The 21,103-nt window shown below is 43.3% G+C and overlaps 1 protein-coding gene across 2 annotated transcripts in view; it reads left to right on the top strand.

The window, feature by feature from the left end:
- Positions 1–21,103, top strand: part of RFX4 (regulatory factor X4) — a 152,271-nt gene that overhangs the window by 123,167 nt on the left and 8,001 nt on the right. For both annotated transcript variants that reach the window (XM_068970858.1, XM_068970859.1), the window contains 3 exons: positions 366–527; positions 18,461–18,623; positions 20,295–20,433. In XM_068970858.1, coding sequence (XP_068826959.1) covers positions 366–527; positions 18,461–18,623; positions 20,295–20,433 — 464 coding nt within the window. The remainder of the gene's footprint in view (positions 1–365; positions 528–18,460; positions 18,624–20,294; positions 20,434–21,103) is intronic.

Here is a 21,103-nt window from a genome sequence, read left to right on the forward strand (position 1 = left end):
ACCATCAAAGATTTTAATCAGAGGAGTGCCATGATAGGGGCTTCCCAGGTGGCATCAGTGGTAAAGAACCTGCCTACCAATGCAGGAGATATAAGAGACGTGGGTTAGATCCCTGGGTCGGGAAGATCCCCTGGAGGAGGAAATGGCAACCCACTCCAGTGTTCTTGTCTGGAGAATCCCATGGACGGAGACTGGCAGGCTACAATTCATGGGGTTGCAAAGAGTCAGACATGACTGAAGCGACTGAGCACACAGCATGCACATGACTTGATAAATACCACAAGAACATTTCCTTTTTAAAAGTCCCTTAAGGATAACTTGCCGTGACCTTTGGCTCTAAGAATCCATGCTTCTTCTTCCCACAGCAGAAGTCCGAGAAGAGATAATCCTGACAGAGGCTGCCCCGCCCACCCCTTCACCTGTGCCATCATTTTCTCCAGCAAAGTCTGCCGCATCAGTGGAAGTGCCGCCCCCCTCTTCCCCTGTCAGCAACCCATCGCCTGAATACACTGGCCTCAGCACTACAGGTAATGAACGTCCCTCCAAGGCTCTGAGTGGGGAGATGATGTGTAAAGCCAGGGCTCTGTGGAAAAACATTCTCCCTCCAGCACCCTCCCAGAACAGTGCCAACATCTGAGTATCCTCCTGGATTTATCCATTTATTCGTCTGCTCATATTCCTGATACTTCTGTTTTCAAGTTGGCAGATTAAGTACATGATAAAATCTCCAGATTCCCCCACCAAAAAGAGAGACTAAGTCACTGACATGGTTGAAATTATATAAAACACAGGACACAGACATTCTAGAAAATGAGAAAGGGTTCTCCATGAACCAGAAACTGAGAGGTATCTCTGGAAAATGGGGAGACAGGAAGCCATGTGATAAGCCGTGGCTGTACTAAGGTAGGCGGGGCAGTAAGCAAGGTCCGAGCTAATGCTGTGGGTCCCCAAGGAACGGGAGAGTCCATGTAGCTGTGGAGACCTCACAAGAGAGGGAGAAGCTGACACTAGATTTTAACTGACAAAGGTATTACAGAAGGGCCTCTGGGCAGAAGACAGTGTATGCAAATGCACAGGGGTGGGAAGTGTGGGACCCTTTCAGGGAATGGTAAACTGGCTAAAATATGGGTGGGCATGAAGGCGTGTTGTAAGCCTGGGAAGGTAAATTCGAGTCACATCCCATAGGATCTTGCATGCCAAGACGTTTGAAAATGGAAGAAATGTTACAAGGATAATCATAGCTAGTTGCTAATATTTAAGTGTTACTTTACCATGAGCAAAGGACCCTCAGCATAATTGTTTTACTCGATTACAAGGTAACTATTGTCCCATTTTATGGAGGAGGAAAAGTAAAGGGTGGAAAAGAAATTCCCAGTCCTGGCAGGCACCAGAGTCAGCAGTTGCCATAAACAAATTTATTCATTTGGTCATTCAGCAAATGTCCTAGCTCTCAAGACTTGTGGAAATGATATATTGTATGTGGAATATGCAGTAAGTGTTGGGTAATACAAATGAATAGAGTGCATGTGTGTATGGGTGTGTGTTTGTGTGCACCTCTAGGTTTTCTCATGTGGTTAGAAATATGGGAATTAGATGAGGTAAGAAAAGTCTAATTGCTTGGTTAACAGTGCAGTGCTATCTAGACAGAAGTGGTTACTGTTCGGATTGCCTATAAGATGAGGGCTGTGGCCAAGAGCGCTGTAGGAGTTGAGAGAGAGGAGCAGACCCTGTCCATCCCACCAGAACCGCAGGCAGGCAGGAGGGAAGCCTTCGGGAGAGGGGTGAAACTCAAAGGCAGCCTCAAAAGATAAGAAGGAGTCAGCTAATAGGAGAAGAGTGAGCACACAGGAATGAAAGGCAGAGACAACTTTGTGCTGGATGGGCCTGGGTGAGGGTGGGGGTGAACAGACCAGGCTGTAGAGTGGAGAGCTTGTGATAATAATTCTGTGATAATTCTAAGTCTGTGATAATAATTCCTTATCTTTCCTTTTTTATTTTTAAAATATTTACTTGGCTGTGTCAGGACTTAGTTGTGGCATGTGGGATCTTGGTTAAGGTGTACAGTCATGATTTGTGGGCCCAGCAGTTGTGGCACCTGGGCTCTCTAGTTGTGGAGAGTGGGCCTAGTTGCTCTACAGCATGTGGGATCTTAGTTCCCTGACAAGGGGTCAAACCTACTTCCACTGCAATGCAAGGTGGATTCTTAACCACTGGACCACCAGGGAGGTCCCTCATTATCTTTTCCACCCAAATCTGCTCTTCTATTCTGCCATTTGCCCAAGTACCAAATCTGGGAATCAGCTCTCCTCTCCCTCAGCTCCTCCTGGATTAGCTAGGGTAGGCTAAGCCGCTGTAACAGACCCAAACATGGCTGGAGTTAACACGATGGGAATCTATTTCACACAGGGTGTTTCAGTCAGAGAGGAGGCTGTCTTTCATACAACCATTTGGAAATGAATGTCCCTTCACTGTGGGGCTCCACCATACCCCCAGGGCATTGCTTCTCAAAGTGTGGTCCATGCACCAGTGGTATGAGCATCACCTTGGAACTTTTTGGAAATGCTTGTTATCACAGCCCATCACAGACCTACTGAATCAGAAAGTCTGGGCGGTGACTTTCCTGGTGGTCCAGTGGCTAAGACTCCATGCTTCCAATGCAGGGGCCCCAGATTCCATCCCTGGCCAGGGAACTAGATCCTGAACACCACAACAAAGATCAAAGATCCCAAGTGCTGCAACTAAGACCTGGATCAGCCAAATAAATAAATAATTTAAAAAAAAAAGAAAAGAAACTCTAGGGTGGCCCAGCCATTTGCTCAAGAAGCTTCCAGGTGATGGTGAGGCTGACTAGTTTGAGGACCACTGGCTTTGGGCTTTGTTAAGCCTGCAACCAGCTGAGAGAAATGGAAAGTGGACCTGAAGGAGGAAAAAGCCACTGATAGAAGCCCTGGCCTGAAGGCAGCACGTGCCCCTTCCACTTCCATTCTCTCAGTGAGGACTTTGTCACATGGCCTCATGTACCTGCACACAGAGGTGGGGAATGTGGATAGTGAGCCCCCAGGCGGGAAGAGGAACAGATTTGGGGGAGACAGCTGGCATTCTCCTCCACATCTCCCAAGGCCAGTGTTCTAACCCAGACCTTGACCCACCATTCCTTCCAGCCCACTGCGGCCACCAGGTTCAGGCCTTTCCCACCCCTCACGGGCATCCACAGTGACTCTGGAGCTGGGTTCCCTCCAGGTTAGAATCTTGCTCCAGACCCTCATAACATGGGCTTAGTTATATCACAGTTCCAATTCAAATACACTGGGAACGACATTACGTGTTTGTGAAGATCAAATAGGATGAGATTGCCGTGTTTAGGTTCTGTCTTTTATCTCTTCATTCAGTCACACATCTATGCATTTATCTATTCATTTATCCCATAGACACTGTGGCAGACTTTATTTTGGGGGGCTCCAAAATCACTGCAGATGGTGATTGCAGCCAGAAAATTAAAAGATGCTTACTCCTTGGAAGGAAAGTTATGACCAACGTAGATAGCATATTCAAAAGCAGAGACATTACTTTGCCAACAAAGGTCCATCTAGCCTAAGCTATGATTTTTCTAGTGGTCATGTATGGATGTGAGAGTTGGACAATAAAGAAAGCTGAGCGCTGAAGAATTGATGCTTTTGAACTGTGGTGTTGGAGAAGAATCTTGAGAGTCCCTTGGACTGCAAGGAGATCCAACCAGTCCACCCTAAAGGAGATCAGTCCTGGGTGTTCATTGGAAGGACTGATGTTGAAGCTGAAACTCCAATATTGTGGCCACCTGATGTGAAGAGCTGACTCACTTGAAAGACCCTGATGCTGGGAAAGATTGAGGGTAGGAGGAGAAGGGGACAACAGAGGATGAGATGGTTGGATGGCATCACCAACTTAACGGACATGAGTTTGGATAAACTCTGTGAGTTGGTGATGGACAGGGAGGCCTGGCGTGCTGCAGTTCATGGGGTCGCAAAGAGTCAGACACAACTGAGAGACTGAACTGAACTGATTCAATAGATATTTCTCAAGTGGCTTCTATGAGCTAAACACTTCAGAAGTTGGTGATACAAACAGGTGAACTGTGGTGCCTGCCCCTGGGAGTTTATTGTTAGATGCCAGGGTTCTGATGGGGCTTCCCTGGTAGCTCAGCTGATAAAGAATCAGCCTGCAACACAGGAGACCTCGATTCAATTTCCGAGTCGGGAAGATCCCCTGGAGAAGGGATAGGCTGCCCATTCCAGTATTCTTGGGCTTCCCTGGTGTCTCAGACAGTAAAAAATCTACTTGCAGTGCTGGAGAGAAACCTGCATTGGGATCCCTGGGTTGCGAAGATCCCCCAGAGGAGGGCACGGCAACCCACTCCAATATTCTTGCCTGGAGAATCCCCATGCACAGAGGAGCCTGGCGAGCTACATACAGTCCACGGGGTCACAAAAAGTTGGACATGACTGAGGAATTAAGCACAGCACAGCACAGGGTTCTGAAGATCAAGACAGTAGCTATAATTTAAGGTAATGACTGCTGAATTGGAAGAAAGGTCAAAGAGTTAGGGAGCAGAAAGCAGGGCCTCCAGCCTGTACTTGAAGGATCTGGGGAACCAAATAATGAGAGAAAAGGTATTCCAAGCACAGGCTTGGAGGCACGAAACAGCATGTCATTTTCACGGGACTTCAAGTATTAATACGTATCCCAGGAGACTTTTGTTTAATTCTTTTCCAAATATTTCCCGAGCCGGAGCTACTCAGAGAGGAAATGAGCAGATGCTTAAAGCCTATAAGGTGCCTGCCCTCTTTTCCACATTGCCAGGGACAGAAAACGTGCTAACCATCCCAGTGGCCCTTCGTCAGGGACAGTGCAGGAGAATCGTTCTTCAGAGCAGTGATGGGAAGCAGGGTTGTCCATAACTGGCATTAGATGGAGCAGTGGTTTCACTTTGGGTCCACAGCTGGAGAGAGTCCTCCTTTTCAGTGGAAATTTAGATGTGAGCATCATCACATTTATTTACATGTGTGCTCAGTTCAGTTCAGTTCAGTTCAGTCGCTCAATCGTGTCTGACTGTTTGCAACCCCATGAATTGCAGCACGCCAGGCCTCCCTGACCATCATCATCTCCCGGAGTTCACTCACACTCACATCCATCGAGTCAGTGATGCCATCCAGCCATCTCATCCTCTGTCATCCCCTTCTCCTCCTGCCCCCAATCCCTTCCAGCATCAGAGTCTTTTCCAATGAGTCAACTCTTCGCATGAGGTGGCCAAAGTACTGGAGTTTCAGCTTTAGCATCATTCCTTCCAAAGAACACCCAGGGCTGATCTCCTTTAGAATGGACTGGTTGGATCTCCTTGCAGTCCAAGGGACTTTCAAAAGTCTTCTCCAACAGCACAGTTCAAAAGCATCAATTCTTCAGTGCTCCGCTTTCTTCACAGTCCAACTCTCACATCCATACATGACCACTGGAAAAACCATAGACTTGACTAGATGGACCTTTGTTGCCAAAGTAGTCTCTGCTTTTGAATATGCTATCTAGGTTGGTCATAACTTTTTTTCCAAGGAGTAAGCATCTTTTAATTTCATGGCTGCAATCAGCATCTGCAGTGATTTTGGAGCCCCCCAAAATAAAGTCTGACATGGTTTCCACTATTTCCCCATCTATTTCCCATGAAGTGATGGGACCAGATGCCATGATCTTCGTTTTCTGAATGTTGAGCTTTAAGCAAACTTTTTCACTCTCCTCTTTCACTTTCATCTTCACTTTCTGCCATAAGGGTGGTGTCATCTGCATATCTGAGGTTATTGATAATTCTCCTGGCAATCTTGATTCCAGCTTGGGCTTCTTCCAGCCCACCGTTTCTCATGATGTATTCTGCACAGAAGTTAAATAAGCAGGATGACAATATACAGCCTTGACATATTCCTCTTCCTATTTGGAACCAGTCTGTTGTTCCATGTCCAGTTCTAACTGTTGCTTCCTGACCTGCATATAGGTTTCTCAAGAGGCAGGTCAGGTGGTCTGGTATTCCCATCTCTTTCAGAATTTTCCACAGTTGATTGTGATCCACACAGTCAAAGGCTTTGGCATAGTCAATAAAGCAGAAATAGATGTTTTTCTGGAACTCTCTTGCTTTTCCGATGATCTAGAGGATGTTAGCAATTTGATCTCTGGTTCCTCTGCCTTTTCTAAAACCAGCTTGAACATCTGGAAGTTCACGGTTCACGTATTGCTGAAGACTGGCTTGGAGAATTTTGAGCATTACTTTACCAGCGTGTGAGATGAGTGCAATTGTGTGGTAGTTTGAGCATTCTTTGGCATTGCCCTTCTTTGGGATTGGAATGAAAATTGACCTTTTCCAGTCCTGTGGCCACTGCTGAGTTTTTCAAATTTGCTGACATATTGAGTGCAGCACTTTCACAGCGTCATCTTTCAGGATTTGAAATAGCTCAACTGGAATTCTATCACCTCCACTAGCTTTGTTCATAGTGATGCTTTCTAAGGCCCACTTGACTTCACATTCCAGGATGTCTGGCTCTAGATGAGTGATCATACCATCGTGATTATCTTGGTCGTGAATACATTTTTTGTACAGTTCTTCTGTGTATTCTTGCCACCTCTTCTTAATATCTTCTGCTTCTGTTAGGTCCATACCATTTCTGTCCTTTATCGAGCCCATCTTTGCATGAAATGTTCCCTTGGTATCTCTAATTTTCTCGAAGAGATCTCTAGTCTTTCCCATTCTGTTGTTTTCCTCTATTTCTTTGCATTGATTGCTGAGGAAGGCTTTCTTATCTCTTCTTGCTATTCTTTGGAACGCTGGATTTAGATGCTTGTATCTTTCCTTTTCTCCTTTGCCTTTCGCTTCTCTCTTTTACACAGCTATTTGTAAGGCCTCCCCAGACAGCAGTCATGTCCAGCTCTTTGCGACCCTAGGGACTGTAGCCCACCAGGTTCCTCAATCCACAGGATTTCCCAGGCAAGAATACTGGAGTGGGTTGCCATTTCCTTCTCCAGGGTATCTTCCCCACCCACGGTTCAAACCGTGTCTCTTGTGCCTCTTTCATTGCAGGCAGACTCTTTGCTGCTGAGCCACAGGGGAAGCCCTTATTTATGTAGATGCACTTCAAATCGCATTTCATTTTCTACCTTGAGGACGAAGAATCTGACTCCTCTCACCTCCCTCCCATTTTTCCCTCCACAGTGGGTTGTTGTAGTTCCTGCTTAGAAGGCTCAGGAAGAAAAGTTGTGCATCAAAGAACAACTTTATCTGCTGAAAATAAAATGGGATGAGAACTCGAGCATTGTTTGAGCTCTGCTGATGCTCCGGGGTTCTTTGGAGGCTGAATCGGGGGTCTCCTTCCTCACTCAGGAAGGAAGGGCAGTGAGAGCGCCTAGAAGCCCCTTACTTGAATAATCCTGCCTGTGCACACACCCCTCCCCCCCCCCCACCTCCTGGCAGACAAGCACATCAGTCAGCCAGTGATAACATCCATACTTCTAAAATCAACAGGGAAATTATGCAACTGGAACAGCTGTGCATTATGAAGCAGAAATAATTTGAGTGGAATCTTTTGGCCAACCTAGCAACAGATCAAACAAGAAGACTCCAAGGCAGTAAGGGGAAGGAGGAGTGTGAAGGAAAGACTTCTAGGGTCTCATCATCTTTCTCAGCCAGCTCACAAGTCTGCCGCTGACTTTCTTTGTACTAATGTGGAGGCCTCGAGGTATGGCAGGTGTGATAGTCAAAGGCACAGGAATATCATAAACGTGTTGAGAGATTTCTGTGCAATGTGTTCAGGCGTCGTAAAAGTAGCTTCTTAGAAATACAAATGTGAAACAGGTTCTCCTCAGATGACTGTAACCTTTGAAGATTTTGGCACATTCCAGCTTTGTTCTCAGATATCTCCAGGGGGCATTAAAAATGTCATCCTGTATAAAACTATCTGTAATATTTTTCTCAGGTACCACTTTTGAAATACTCCATTGCTAAATTGGACTGGGCCTTGGCATGCATTGTGGCTCAATGTCTTGGAAGAACCACAAGCATAATTTCCTAACAGCATGTATGGTTTTATAGATACTATGATATAAAGCACGAGTTATCCATGGTATACACCTGAATATCAGGAAATCTATTACAGTAGGCTTAAATTTGGGAATTTGTGTATTTTTTGAACAATATTGTACATTGGAAAGCAATTATTGGAAATCTTTTAAAATGCATCTGTCATGTTTTTTTAACTCAGCGTATGGTTTTCATGCTCAGTTAGTTTTTATTTCTATCTTTAAATGATTGCTTGATTTATATATTATTACTTTCCAAAAAATGGTTAAAAATTTTAGAAAAAGAAAAACCATTTTGTTTTTAAAAGGACCCAAACCAGGAAGCAAGAAGTAAACAGGTAGAAAAAATTAAACAAAACAACTCTTGGCTGAAACAGCTTATTAACATCTTAAATGAAATTTTGTGTGATTCAGTGACTCTGTTGGGCTTCCAGCACTCTGAATATCATTGCTCAGATGATGTACATATTATCAAGTTCAGCTCCTTGAGTATTAGAGCCAATCAGGTGTTTGCAGGTCTTCCACAAACCAGCATCTCACTGTTGACTGACACTTCCTCATTTTTTCAGCTGTGAAAAAGAGAACAGTATTATGTCTGCTTGGTGAGCACAAAGAGAACATTAATTCATTGCACACAACCTTTGGGGATCCTTTGATACAAGGAGTACAAAGTAGGGTGAGAATGAGCTATGATTCACTAGGAAAACCACATCCCACCTACATCTGTATATAGTGCTCTGTCCATCCCTATATGGATTTCTAAATATGTTTTTTAAAAAGATTTATTTATATATGTATTTCTGGCTGTACTCATTTTCATTGCTGTGCCCCAGCTTTCTCTAGTTGTGGCAAGCAGGGACTGCTTCTCCTTGCAGTGCACAGGCTTCTCATTGTGGTGGCTTTTCTTGTTGTGGCTCGTGGACTCTATAGAGCACAGGCTCAGTAGTTCTGGCACACAGGCTTAGATGCTCCGTGGCATGTGGACCAGAGATGGTCTTTTGATGGACCTGCTGGACCAGAGATGGAACCTGTGTCCCCTGCACTGGCAGGTGGATTCTCAACCACTAGACCACCAGCGAAGCCCTAAATATGTTTTAAGATGGTATTTATTCATTGTTTTTAAAAGTCAGAGGGAAAAGGAAAGGCACATCAAGCACCTCGAATTGCACATGATGCACGGCCAGTTTTGACTGGGTATGTCAGAGTCTATGGGAATGCCTTGAGAGACTGCGTAAAGCATTCCATTTTAACAGATTTCCACAAGGCAGAATCAAGCCCATTTATCCTTTTTTCCCCCCTCTAATGTTGGTGGGATGCCAGCTCCTTCATGACCCAGCAAGGTTCAGAAACCTTAGCTTACTTTAAAAAACTGGAGCTTCTCCTCCTGAGGAGCATGGCAGGTGGTTCCAAACTGAGTAGCCCACTTAACATGACACTGGGCTGCAATTCTTGAATGTCTTTAAAAGCAAAATGTTAAGATCCCACTCTCTCCAGGTCAGGCCACCGAAGGATTCTAAGAGCTTGTTTATGATGTCATTTTAAGTATGCCCTCTTTCAGCAATGACAATAAAAGTTAACTATTAAACTCATGTTTTCAACTTCCCATCATGGGTTCCCTACAACACAAAACCAGCAAATTAAATCACTGAGATGCTAGGATGCCTAAAGAAACAGAGGCAAATTCCTCATAAATAGCCCTAACTGTAGAACATCTGGCCTGCCCAGCTGCATTTTCTCTGCATCCGTTGAGGATGTAACAAAGATAACTGGCCCCTAGTCTTTCCAAATAACAAAAGCTCAGTTATTCTGAGGGAAGCCGAAGTGAGTGGGAGCTGGTGGTCACCGCAGCCCTGCCACAGAGCCGCATGACTCACTCACAGAACTCAGAATGGTCCCTGCCAGTGAATTCCTCCTCTTCCATCCCTGTTGCTTCCTTTTCTCTAAAGGAACAGGATTAGGAAATAGAAGCTGGCATTGAAAATAAATTGTTTAATCTGCCCCTGACTTCACACCACCGAGGTCTTGGCTTCATGTTGGGATCTTTAGATTTGTTCATTCATTCATTTGGTCATTCATTCGGCCACAAGTAATTCCATATCTAATCTGTGCCATGTCCTAGGGTACAAAAGTGAAGAAAAAAAAAAAAAAGGGTGCAGTTGCTGTCCTCATGATACTTATATTCTAGTGGGTAAGAGAGTCAATATGGAAGTTAAGCATCAGGTAACTATATAATTTAAAATGGTCATAAGTGCCATGGCGGCATCATCTTAGTTGGGTGGTCAGAGGAGGCCTCTCTGAAGATGTGACATTTGTCTGAGACCTGAAGTGTCACAAGGGGCTAGCCACATAAAGACTAGGGAGAAGAAAAGATCATTTTAAGTAGTGGAATGGTTTGAGGCAGAAAAGAGCCTGGCATAGTGAGGACTGACTGATGGGTATAAATGAGGGGGAGAGTACAGGAGAGGAAGCTGCAGAGATGCACAGGGGCCAGGTCATGAACCAACTTATCTCTCTGGGAGCTGATTCACTTGCTGCCCCTGATCAGTTTTGTCAGTCTCCTTTTGGCCATGGAACTATTGGTAACGTGTAATTCAAACAGATGAATTTTCAACTTAGAAAATATTCTTCTTAAGCACAGCTACCTTTAGGATAGATGATAGCCAGTGGGGATGGAGCCAGATGTAAAATCTTTCTCTTCTCAGTTTTGAATGTTATGGGAAATGTTTGTTTAGTGTCAAATCCTCTCAAGCAATCCTATCCAAATAGAACTTTCTGTGATGATGGGAACTTTTTTTTTTTTTTTGTTTAACCTGAGCTGTCCAAAACAGTAGACACCAGTCACTTAGGGCCATTGAGTAACTGAATGCAGTTAGCGCAATGAAGGAACTGACTTTTTAATTGTATTTAATTTTAGTGAATTTAAATTCGTACTGGCTACTGTATAGGGCAGCAGCTCTAGAATCTAGATGTACTTCTAGGAGCTTATTTCTCAGGAGGGTACTAAGAAAGGCTTAGGTTGGCCCAAAACCTGAGCAACATCTGTGATGGTTCATAGAATCCTTGTGGGGAAAAGGTTCATATGATTTAGTCCAAGACCTGAAGGGAGGGTATGGCCAGATAGACTAGAAAGCAGTTTAAATGTTCATAAGTCTGTACCGGAGTCACAGCTTGTGATCTGTAATGGCCCCAAACATGTAAAACACATGATAGGAGGCAGTGTTTCCTAGAGGCTTGCTGCTCAAAGTGTGCTCCATGAACCAAGAGCATTGTCATCATTTCAGTTCAGTAGCTCAGTCATGTCTGACTCTTTGCAGCCCCATGGACTGCAGCACATCAGGCTTCCCTGTCCATCACCAACTCCTGGAGCTTGCTCAAATTCATGTCCATCGAGTCGGCGATGCCATTCAACCATCTCATCCTCTGTCATCCCCCCTTCTCCTCCTGCTTTCAATCTTTCCCAGCATCAGGGTCTTTTCCAGTGAGTCAGTTCGTCGCATCAGGTGGCCAGAGTATTGGAGTTTTAGCTTTAGCATCAGTCCTTCCAATGACTATTCAGGACTGATTTCCTTTAGGATGGACTGGTTTGATCTCCTTGCAGTCCAAGGGATCACTTAGAAGCTTGTCATCATTTAGAAGCTTGTTACACATGCAGAATTGATGGCTCAACTCCCAGTCTCCCAACCAAATCAGATTTGCATTTTAACAAGATCTCCAAGTGATCCAAATGCACATGCAAGTGTGAGAAGCCATTATTACTGTTGGGTTCAGATCCCCCTCTGCTACTCACCTGACCAAGTTTTGGGCCTCAACTTTCTCACCTGAAAAAGGTGGTAATACTGCTTACTTCAAAAGGTTGTTGTGAAAAAAAAAAAAAAAAAAACGTTGTTGTGATGATTCAATGAGTCAATGTATAAAAAGAAACTAACGTGAGGCCTGGTCTATGTTGACGATCATTCATGATGATCATGTCTATGGATGATCGTTCATTCATTTATTCATTTAACAAGTTCATTATTGATTTCATGTTATATTCTAACCATTCTCCCTGTCCCAAGGCACCCTCTTTTTAAAGCAACCCCTTTCAAGGAAAAAAAAAAATACATATATAAAAAACTCAGGGAAGAAGAATATTTTATTGAGGATGAGAAGGAAGGAAAGTACTCCTCTCCAGCAGTTACAATATTATCATTCTCAAATCCTATAAGATCTTTAGAGGATTCTCAAAGATCAAGGACATTCACCACTATTCTCAGACTTAATTAGAGGTGGTGGACCGGGGAGGGGAGAAGAGAAAGATACGGAAATTAGACAAACAGGGAAGGTTTGTTATTGTTTTACCAACAAATAAAAAGCATTAGAGCTGTCTTGGAAATGAGGCACAAACTGTTAACTGCACAGATTTTCTTTTATTAGTTTCCTTAAAGAAGCAGCAGCAGCAATTCTCATTGGAGGTCCCACCGGTAGGAAAGGGAATGCAAGGGGTGTTCTTTTCTGCTCCCTAGGCAGAGAGGGTTTCTCACCCAAGCCAGTAGGTGTTAATCTGCTTAAGCCTGCCTGACTGGATCTGTTAGCTTGCTGGCACATGGCCATTTAGGGGTTTTGTTTCCCAGACCACAGGAGCCCATTTTTCCAAGAGTTCCACTAGCTTTTTGTTTGATAATGTCTATTTCTAGCAGCATTTACTCCTTCAACAACAAATTCAATGGAACAAAAATTTACTGAACACCTACTATTTGGCAGACCCTCTGTTGGGGATACAGAGATGAATAAGGAGCAGTTGCCGTGCTCCAGAAACTCACACAAAAGTAACTTCTGCATTCTCTCAGGTGATGGCTATTCTCACTGTGTCTTCCTACTGCCTGAGGGTGGGTAGGGGGAGAAAATCCTTTGGCTTCCTTGGTTGCCCCTTTTAAATACCCACTGACCTCACTCTGCTCTCCTGAGGGCCCAGGGGCTTGAAGGGTTAATTACTTGCTTGCTGTGGCTGGTTCATTGTTTGCCCAAACTTCTCACCCCCTCCAATTCCGTTTCTAATTGTGAAATTTGCTTAATATATTTTAATAATGCTTTTCTTTTCACAGAGGCAATATACATTCTTTATAAGAAAATACAGATAAACCAAAAGAAGATAAAATATTAAAACTGTTCTCAGCAATAACCTGTTTTTAATAAAAAGGGTACTTAAAATTATAAGTTATTTAATTTTATATGAAGTTCAAAATATAGAGGAGAGCAGTCACCCATAATCCAATCATCTGAGACACGGGCAATTTATTTTTATTTTTTTCCTTCCAGTCTTCTTGCATTTATTATAAATGACAGCTAGCATATAGCCTGCTAAAGTCATTATCTTTGCGGGGGAAATATGGTAAGGATGTCTAAACAAGGAAGGGGTACTTTTAGCTGTACTAGTGGATAAGGATTTTGTGATTTTGCAGAAAGACATGAATTTAGAAGTTTACTCACTGTTAGTTCAAGTCACTGTTGCTATTCAAACATTTCATCCCTAATGACAGAATCTGACCCAAGAAACTTGTCTTCTTTGGAATCTGAAATGGGAAATAAAGAAATGTCTACTTTAATAAAGTCTGATATGAGATGTCCCCGGTGGTCCAGTAGTTAAGACACCATGCTCCCAATGCAGGGGCCAGATCAGGAAATTAAGATCCCACAGATGTCATGAAGCAGCCAGAAAAAAAAGTCTGATAGAAGAATACCTGAGTTCTTAAGAGTGCTTGAATAACATTAAAAGCCTACCACGTGCCAGGCTCTTTGACATATATTATCAGAGTTAATCCTCATAACAGTCATACAAGATAGGTGTATCTATTCCTTATTTACAGATGATGAAATAAAGGCATATAAATTTTAAGAAGCTAGCTCAAGATCTGACAACCAGTGCGTGGCAGAACTAGGACCCAGAGACATTATGGTAGAATTCCACTTTTAAATGAAAACCTTTCCTTTATCTTCCCAGAAGAATTTCAAGATAAAAATGGTCTGCTGCAGAAAGTACAAGATTGGAGGACCAAAGTTTTCTCTTTTCAGTTCAGTTCAGTTCAGTCGCTCAGTTGTGTCCGACTCTTTGCAACCCCATGTACTGCAGCACGCCAGGCCTCCCTGTCCATCACCAACTCCTGGAGTTTACCCAAACTCATGTCCATTGAGTCGGTGATGTCATCCAACCATCTCATCTTCTGTCGTCCCTTTCTCCTCCTGCCTTCATTCTTTCCCAACATCAGGGTCTTTTCAAATGAGTCAGCTCTTCGTATCAGGTGGCCAAAATACTGGAGTTTCAGCTTTAACATCAGTCCTTCCAATGAATACCCAGGACAGATTTCCCTTAGGATGGACTGTTTGGATCTCCTTGCAGTCCAAGGGACTCTCAAGAGTCTTCTCCAACACCACAGTTCAAAAGCATCAATTCTTCTGCGCTCAGCCCTCTTTATAGTCCAACTCTCACATCCAAACATGACTAGAAAAACCATAGCCTTGACTAGACGGACCTTTGTTGACAAAGTAATGTCTCTGTTTTTTAATATACTGTCTAGGTTGGTCATAACTTTCCTTCCAAGGAGTGAGCATCTTTTAATTTCATGAGTGTAATCCCATCTGCAGTGATTTATTTTGCCTTAAAAATGACCTCCGTTTAACAAGTTCATCTTCCATGTGCCTAAAAGGAGGTGTCTAATCCTATTCCCAGAACCTTTCAAAATCGGTTTAATCATTTCTATTGTATCAACATTCTAACACTTACCAGAAGTTAAGTTGATGAATTTATTGTCACTATTAGTGATTTCTTAAATTACCCTTTTTTATTCTCACCATCTCATAAAGTTTCTAAGCCTCTTGAAGTTTTTAAATTTTGTCAGGTTCTTTCCCCAATCCCTAGCACTTTCAAGGTATCCAATTAAAAAGCAAATTAATGGAATTAATAGTATGTATGGACTAGGTCAGCATTAAGGTCACTGTCTAATAATCTTTAAAAAGACCTGGGCAGGTGGAGCCCAATAATCTCCTTACGTTTGTTTAAAGCAATTTGTTGGATCCTTAACACCTGTTGAGTGTTGAGAAGTTATTTGGAGAGCCCATTGGAGCTACATCGCCTGAGCTTTCTTTGTCCTCTCTCCATTCTTCAATCTTTTTTTCTTGTTTTCCCTTTCTTTTTTCTTCTTTTTTTTAAAAAAAAATTTATTTTAATTGAAGGGTAATTACTTTACAATATTGTAGTGGCTTTTGCCATACAGTGACATGAATCAGCCATGGGTATACATGTGTCCCCCATCCTGAACCATCCCCCCCAACCTCCCTCCCCATCTCATCCCTCAGGGTTGTCCCAGTACACTGGCTTTGAGTGCCCTGTTTCATGTATCGAATTTAGACTGGTGATCTATTCAGTGGTATTCTCTCAAATCATCCCACCCTCACCTTCTCCCACAGAGTCCAAAAGTCTGTTCTTTACATCTGTGTCTCTTTTGCTGTCTCGCATATAGGGTCATCGTTACCATCTTTCTAAATTCCATATATATGCGTTAATATATTGTATTGGTGTTTTTCTTTCTGACTTACTTTACTCTGTATGATAGGCTCCAGTTTCATCCACCTCATTAGAACTGATTCAAATGCATTCTTTTTAATGGCTGAGTAATAGTCCATTGTGCTTATGTACCACAACTTTCTTATCCATTTGTCTACTGGTGGACATCTAGGTTGCTACCATGTCTTAGCTATTGTAAACAGTGCTTTCATAAACACTGGGGTACACGTGTCTCTTTCAATTCTGGTTTCCTCAGTGTGTATGCTCAGCAGTGGGATTGCTGGGTCATATGGCAGTTCTATTTCCAGTTTTTCAATGAATCTCCACACTGTTCTCCATAGTGGCTGTACCAGCTTGCACTCCCACCAACAGTGTAAGAGGGTTCCCTTTTCTCTGCACCCTCTCCAGCATTTATTATTTGTAGACTTATTGATAGCTGGCATGAAATGGCACCTCACTGTGGTTTTGATTTGCCTTTCTCTGATAATGAATGATGTTGAGCATCTTTTCATGTGTTCCTTAGTCATCTGTTATGTCTTCTTTGGAGAAATGTTTGTTTAATTCTTTGGCCCATTTTTTGATTGGGTCATTTATTTTTCTGGTATTTAGCTGCATGAGCTGCTTGTATATTTTTTAGATTAATTCTTTGCCAGTTGTTTCATTTGCTATTACTTTCTCCCATTCTGAAGGCTGTCTTTTCACCTTATAGTCTCCTTTGTTGTACAAAAGATTTTAAGTTTAATTAGGTTCCATTTGTTTATTTTTGCTTTTATTTCCATTACTCTGGGAGGTGGGTCATACAAGATCCTGCTGTGATTTATGTCAGAGAGTGTTTTGCCTATGTTTTCCTCTAGGAGTTTTATAGTTTCTGGCCTTACATTTAGATCTTTAATCCATTTTGAGTTTATTTTTGTGTATGGTGTTAAAAAGTGTTCTAGTTTCATTCTTTTACAGATGGTTGACCAGTTTTCCCAGCACCATTTGCTAAAGAGATTGTCTTTTCTCCATTGTATATTTTTGCCTCCTTTGTCAAAGATAAGGTGTCCATAGGTGCATGGATTCATCTCTGGGCTTTCTGTTTTGTTCCATTGATCTATATTTCTGTCTTTGTGTCAGTACCATACTGTCTTGATGACTGTAGCTTTGTAATATAGTCTGAAGTCAGGCAGGTTGATTCTTCCAGTTCCATTCTTCTTTCTCAAGATTGCTTTGGCTATTCAAGGTTTTTTGTATTTCCATACAAATTGTGAAGTTATTTGCTCTAGTTCTGTGAAAAATATCATTGGTAGCTTGATAGGGATTGCACTGAATCTATATATTGCTTTGGGTATTATAATCATTTTCACTATATTGATTCTTCCAATCCATGAATATGGTATATTTCTCCACCTATTTGTGTCATCTTTGATTTCTTTCATCAGTGTTTTATAGTTTTCTATATATAGGTCTTTTGTTCCTTTATGTAGATTTATTCCTAAGTATGATGTCTTTAGGGATTTCTAAGTAGAGGATCATGTCATCTGCAAACAGTGAGAGTTTTACTTCTTCTTTTCCAGTCTGAATTCCTTTTATTTCTTTTTCTTCTCTGATTGCTATAGCTAAAACTTCCAAAACTATGTTGAAAAGTAGTGGTGAGATGTCGTGTTCCTGACTTTAGGGGAAATGCTTTCAATTTTTCACCATTGAGGATAATGTTTGTTGTGGGTTTATCATATATGGCTTTTATTATGTTGAGGTATGTTCCTTCTATGCCTGCTTTCTGGACGATTTTTATCTCAAATGGATGTTGAATTTTTTCAAAGTCTTTCTCTGCATCCATTGAGATAATCATATGGTTTTTATCTTTCAATTTGTTAATGTGGAAGAAATAGAAAATCTTAACAGACCCATCACAAGTATGGAAATCAAAACTGTAATAAAAAATCTTCCAACAAACAAAAGCCCAGGACCAGATGGCTTCACAGGTGAATTCTACCAAAAATTTAGAGAAGAGCTAACACCTATTCTACTCAAACTCTTCTAGAAAATTGCAGAGGAAGGTAAACTGCCAAACTCATTCTATGAGACCACCATCACCCTAATACCCAAACCAGACAAAGATGCCACAAAAAAAGAAAACTACAGGCCAATATCACTGATGAACATAGATGCAAAATTTTTCAACAAAATTCTAGCAAACAGAATCCAACAACATATTAAAAAAGATCATACATCATGACCAAGTGGGCTTTATCCCAGGGATGCAAGGATTCTACTTTTTCTTTTAAAATTTTCATTGAAAACCCTTTGGCCATCAGTCTCTGTACTAAGCACTGGTGACCAGTGGTGGGCAATATAGGCAAGGCCCCTACCCTCATGTAGCTGACAGTCTGGTGGGGAGGGGGTTCATACATTAATTCAATCACACTCATGAATGGCTGTAAGGTCACAAATTGTGGTAGGCACAATCATGCTGTATGGGACCTGACTTAATGGGATCTGGGGTTAGGAGACAGCTTCTTTGTATTGAAATATGAAGAATGAGTGGGTACTTAGGGAAGACTGAGGGTTCCAGGCAGTGGAAATGGCTGTGCAAAGGCATGTGCAAAGGCCTTGTGGTGCTAGGAATTATGGTACTCTGGAAAAATGAAAAAAAAAAAAAAAGCTATGGTGGCTGGATCAGAGGTACAAAAGCAGGGAGTGAGGGATGCTTCTGGTGATGTCAGCAAGAACCAAGACACAGGATGTGTAAAGATTCTGGCTTTCAGCTAAAGAGCAGTGGGAAACCACTAGCATGCTAGAGAAGAACTGGGGAAGTGAGAACTGCTGGTGATGATGCATCTTCGCTTATCTCTGCAGGAGCGATGCAGTCGTACACATGGTCTCTAACATACACGGTGACAACAGCAGCAGGGTCCCCAGCTGAAAACTCTCAACAGCTGCCCTGTATGCGGAGCACACACGTGCCTTCCTCTTCGGTCACACACAGGATACCAGTTTATCCCCACAGAGAGGAGCATGGGTAGGTGGCTTTCCTGGGATGTTGTTTTACTTTTGCTTTGAAAGGACAGGGTTTACTCAGCAGTGGTTTCCTCAGAGGACAAGAAGGACTTGCCCTTTGTTGAGGTCTGCCCACACCTTGTATGACTATCTCATGCAGTCCCCTCAACAACCAGGTGAGGTGGGCAGGTGACCCACTTGACAGATGAAGAAACTAAGGCTGGACTAAGTTCACTTCCTCAGGCCACATGGCTGCAAAGGGTGGGGCTGACTGAGATTCTGTCTGCCTCCTTTAGGAAAGAAAATGGAAAAGTCCCTTTCACCAGCTCTCCTGGGTGGCTACTTTATAGGCACATAACATACAGCTTCATGGTGGGTCCAAGTCTCAATCACAGGGGGGCTTCCCCACCCAAGGCTGGGGGTCCCTGGAGGACAGGGCTTACTCATGGGGTTCAACTCCAAGTGGGTTCCAGTGGTGATTTGGACCCTGAATAAATAAATCATTTGTTTTGCCCATATTTTCCCCTAAATCTGTAGTGGTGTTACTGTGATGTATAAATTACAAATCCCCTTAAAAGGGTAACCTGAATCATAGCAGCTTTTTGCCATTTTGCATTGTCTTTATGAAAAGACCTTCCTCCTCCAGTGTCTACTGTGCCCTGATCTGAGAAACACTGATGATATTATAAAGGGCCCTCCTTGAGAAGGTGAGACTCGGCTCTGACGGCACAGTGAGCCTCACAAACCAGGTTCCAACAGACCAGCTGTGGGGGACACAGGAAGGGAGGAAGGAGGACCACTCAGGTCCCTTCCACGCAGTAACTGAGGCCTGACTGTGGGCATACTTGGAGTTAATTCCAAAGGCTCAGGTGCCCCTGCCAGTCAGTGGGACAGCCATTATTTTCTCAGGGGACCCCTGAGAGTATTTCCCCCACACATTCAAAATCGACTTAGAATTGTTTCAGAGAACTTTCAATTCTGCAGAAATGACAGCACAGACACTTGTGTGGTCATACACCAGCATCTTTGATGTAAAGATGTTATTAAGAATAGTGGTAACAGTGCTCTGTGTTTTCAAAGCAGTTTATGTTTATAAAGTGTCTTCACATATACGACTCTCAGAGTAGCGAGGTGCAGCATTTTTTACAGATGTGAGAAACAAGGATGCAGGTAGCCCAGGGTCCCAGAGCTGGGAGCTGGTGGAGCCAGGCTTAGAACCGGAGGCTGACGTCTGGTTGGCCATGTTGTTTTCCCCAGGAGAGAGCTCAGAGAAACACACTGCATCCTTCCCCAAGATGGAGAAGCAGAGGACTGAGCAAAACAAAAACATAAGTCCCAAAGTAATTTCTTCTTTTTTTCCTATTTGACTTCAGGCTATAATGTGGGGCTTTTTACCACAACAGGAGACAAGGTCTCCATCACTAATGATGTTTGCTCAGGGCTGTTTTTAATTCCCTGAGCACTCACTGGGTGGTGAGGGAGGTATGCCGAGGCGAGAAGGAAGACCCATCTGGGAGTTTGACACTGTCACAACAAAGCCAGAGTGGAGACGGTAGGAAACAAGAAGAAAAAGAAAAATGTAAAACAAAAAGAAAGAAAAGAAGGAGTAGATGAGGTTGATTTTTAAAGGTGTCAAACTGCTTTGTTCTCCCTGCCATTACTCACAATATTCCATGCGCCTCCTGCGTTTTAGATACACGGGAAGCTATAACTATGGGAGCTATGGCAACCAGCATCCTCCCCCGATGCAGAGCCAGTACCCAGCTCTCCCGCATGACACAGCCATCTCAGGACCGCTCCACTACTCCCCATACCACAGGAGCTCTGCGCAGGTGAGTCGGTGGTCCTACTTGTCTGCCCAGGCCTTGGTGAGCTTGATGCCAGGTCTAGTCAACACAATAAGCACCTTCTGCATACTGTGTGTGCAACCTCTGTGCCTCCAAGGGAAGGCTGGTCTTTTCCTCCGTGCCACTTTGTCCCTCCCGTGGCTGCCCACAGTGGGTGCTCAGTCAGCGTCATCCCAACTTGCTTTCACCTACGTGGGTACCGACCATGTGCCTCTAGTTCTGTCCTCCCTTTGACCTCTCTCCTGGGAGCCAGTCAGCAGTGAGGTCTGTTACCCTTTTTTCGGGTGGCCACCTTCAGACTGGATCTTTTCTCTCCTCTCCCATCGCCCCTTCCTGGTGCAGTCAGACCTTCATCAAGTGCTGTCAGGATGGTCATCTCAGCATCATCCTAACTGGTCTCTCAGTTTCACGTGTGTTCCTTTTCTGTCCAGCAGCCCAACCACAGACTCTTAGTAGAAGAGTCTTCCTGAAATGGACCCCTAACACATCATTCTCAGGCCTTTGGGTCTTCACTGTCTCACAAGCCACACTAATCCTCTGTGGCCTTGGTGAATGGGAATGGTGGCTGTCACTGTTACACCAGTGTTAGGCGCTCTCCATGCCTCAGACGCTTTGCTGTCTACTGGCCCCAAACACAAGTGTTGCCAGTTCCATC

This window comes from Capricornis sumatraensis, chromosome 4 (assembly GCF_032405125.1).
Source record: "Capricornis sumatraensis isolate serow.1 chromosome 4, serow.2, whole genome shotgun sequence".
Taxonomy (NCBI): domain Eukaryota; kingdom Metazoa; phylum Chordata; class Mammalia; order Artiodactyla; family Bovidae; genus Capricornis; species Capricornis sumatraensis.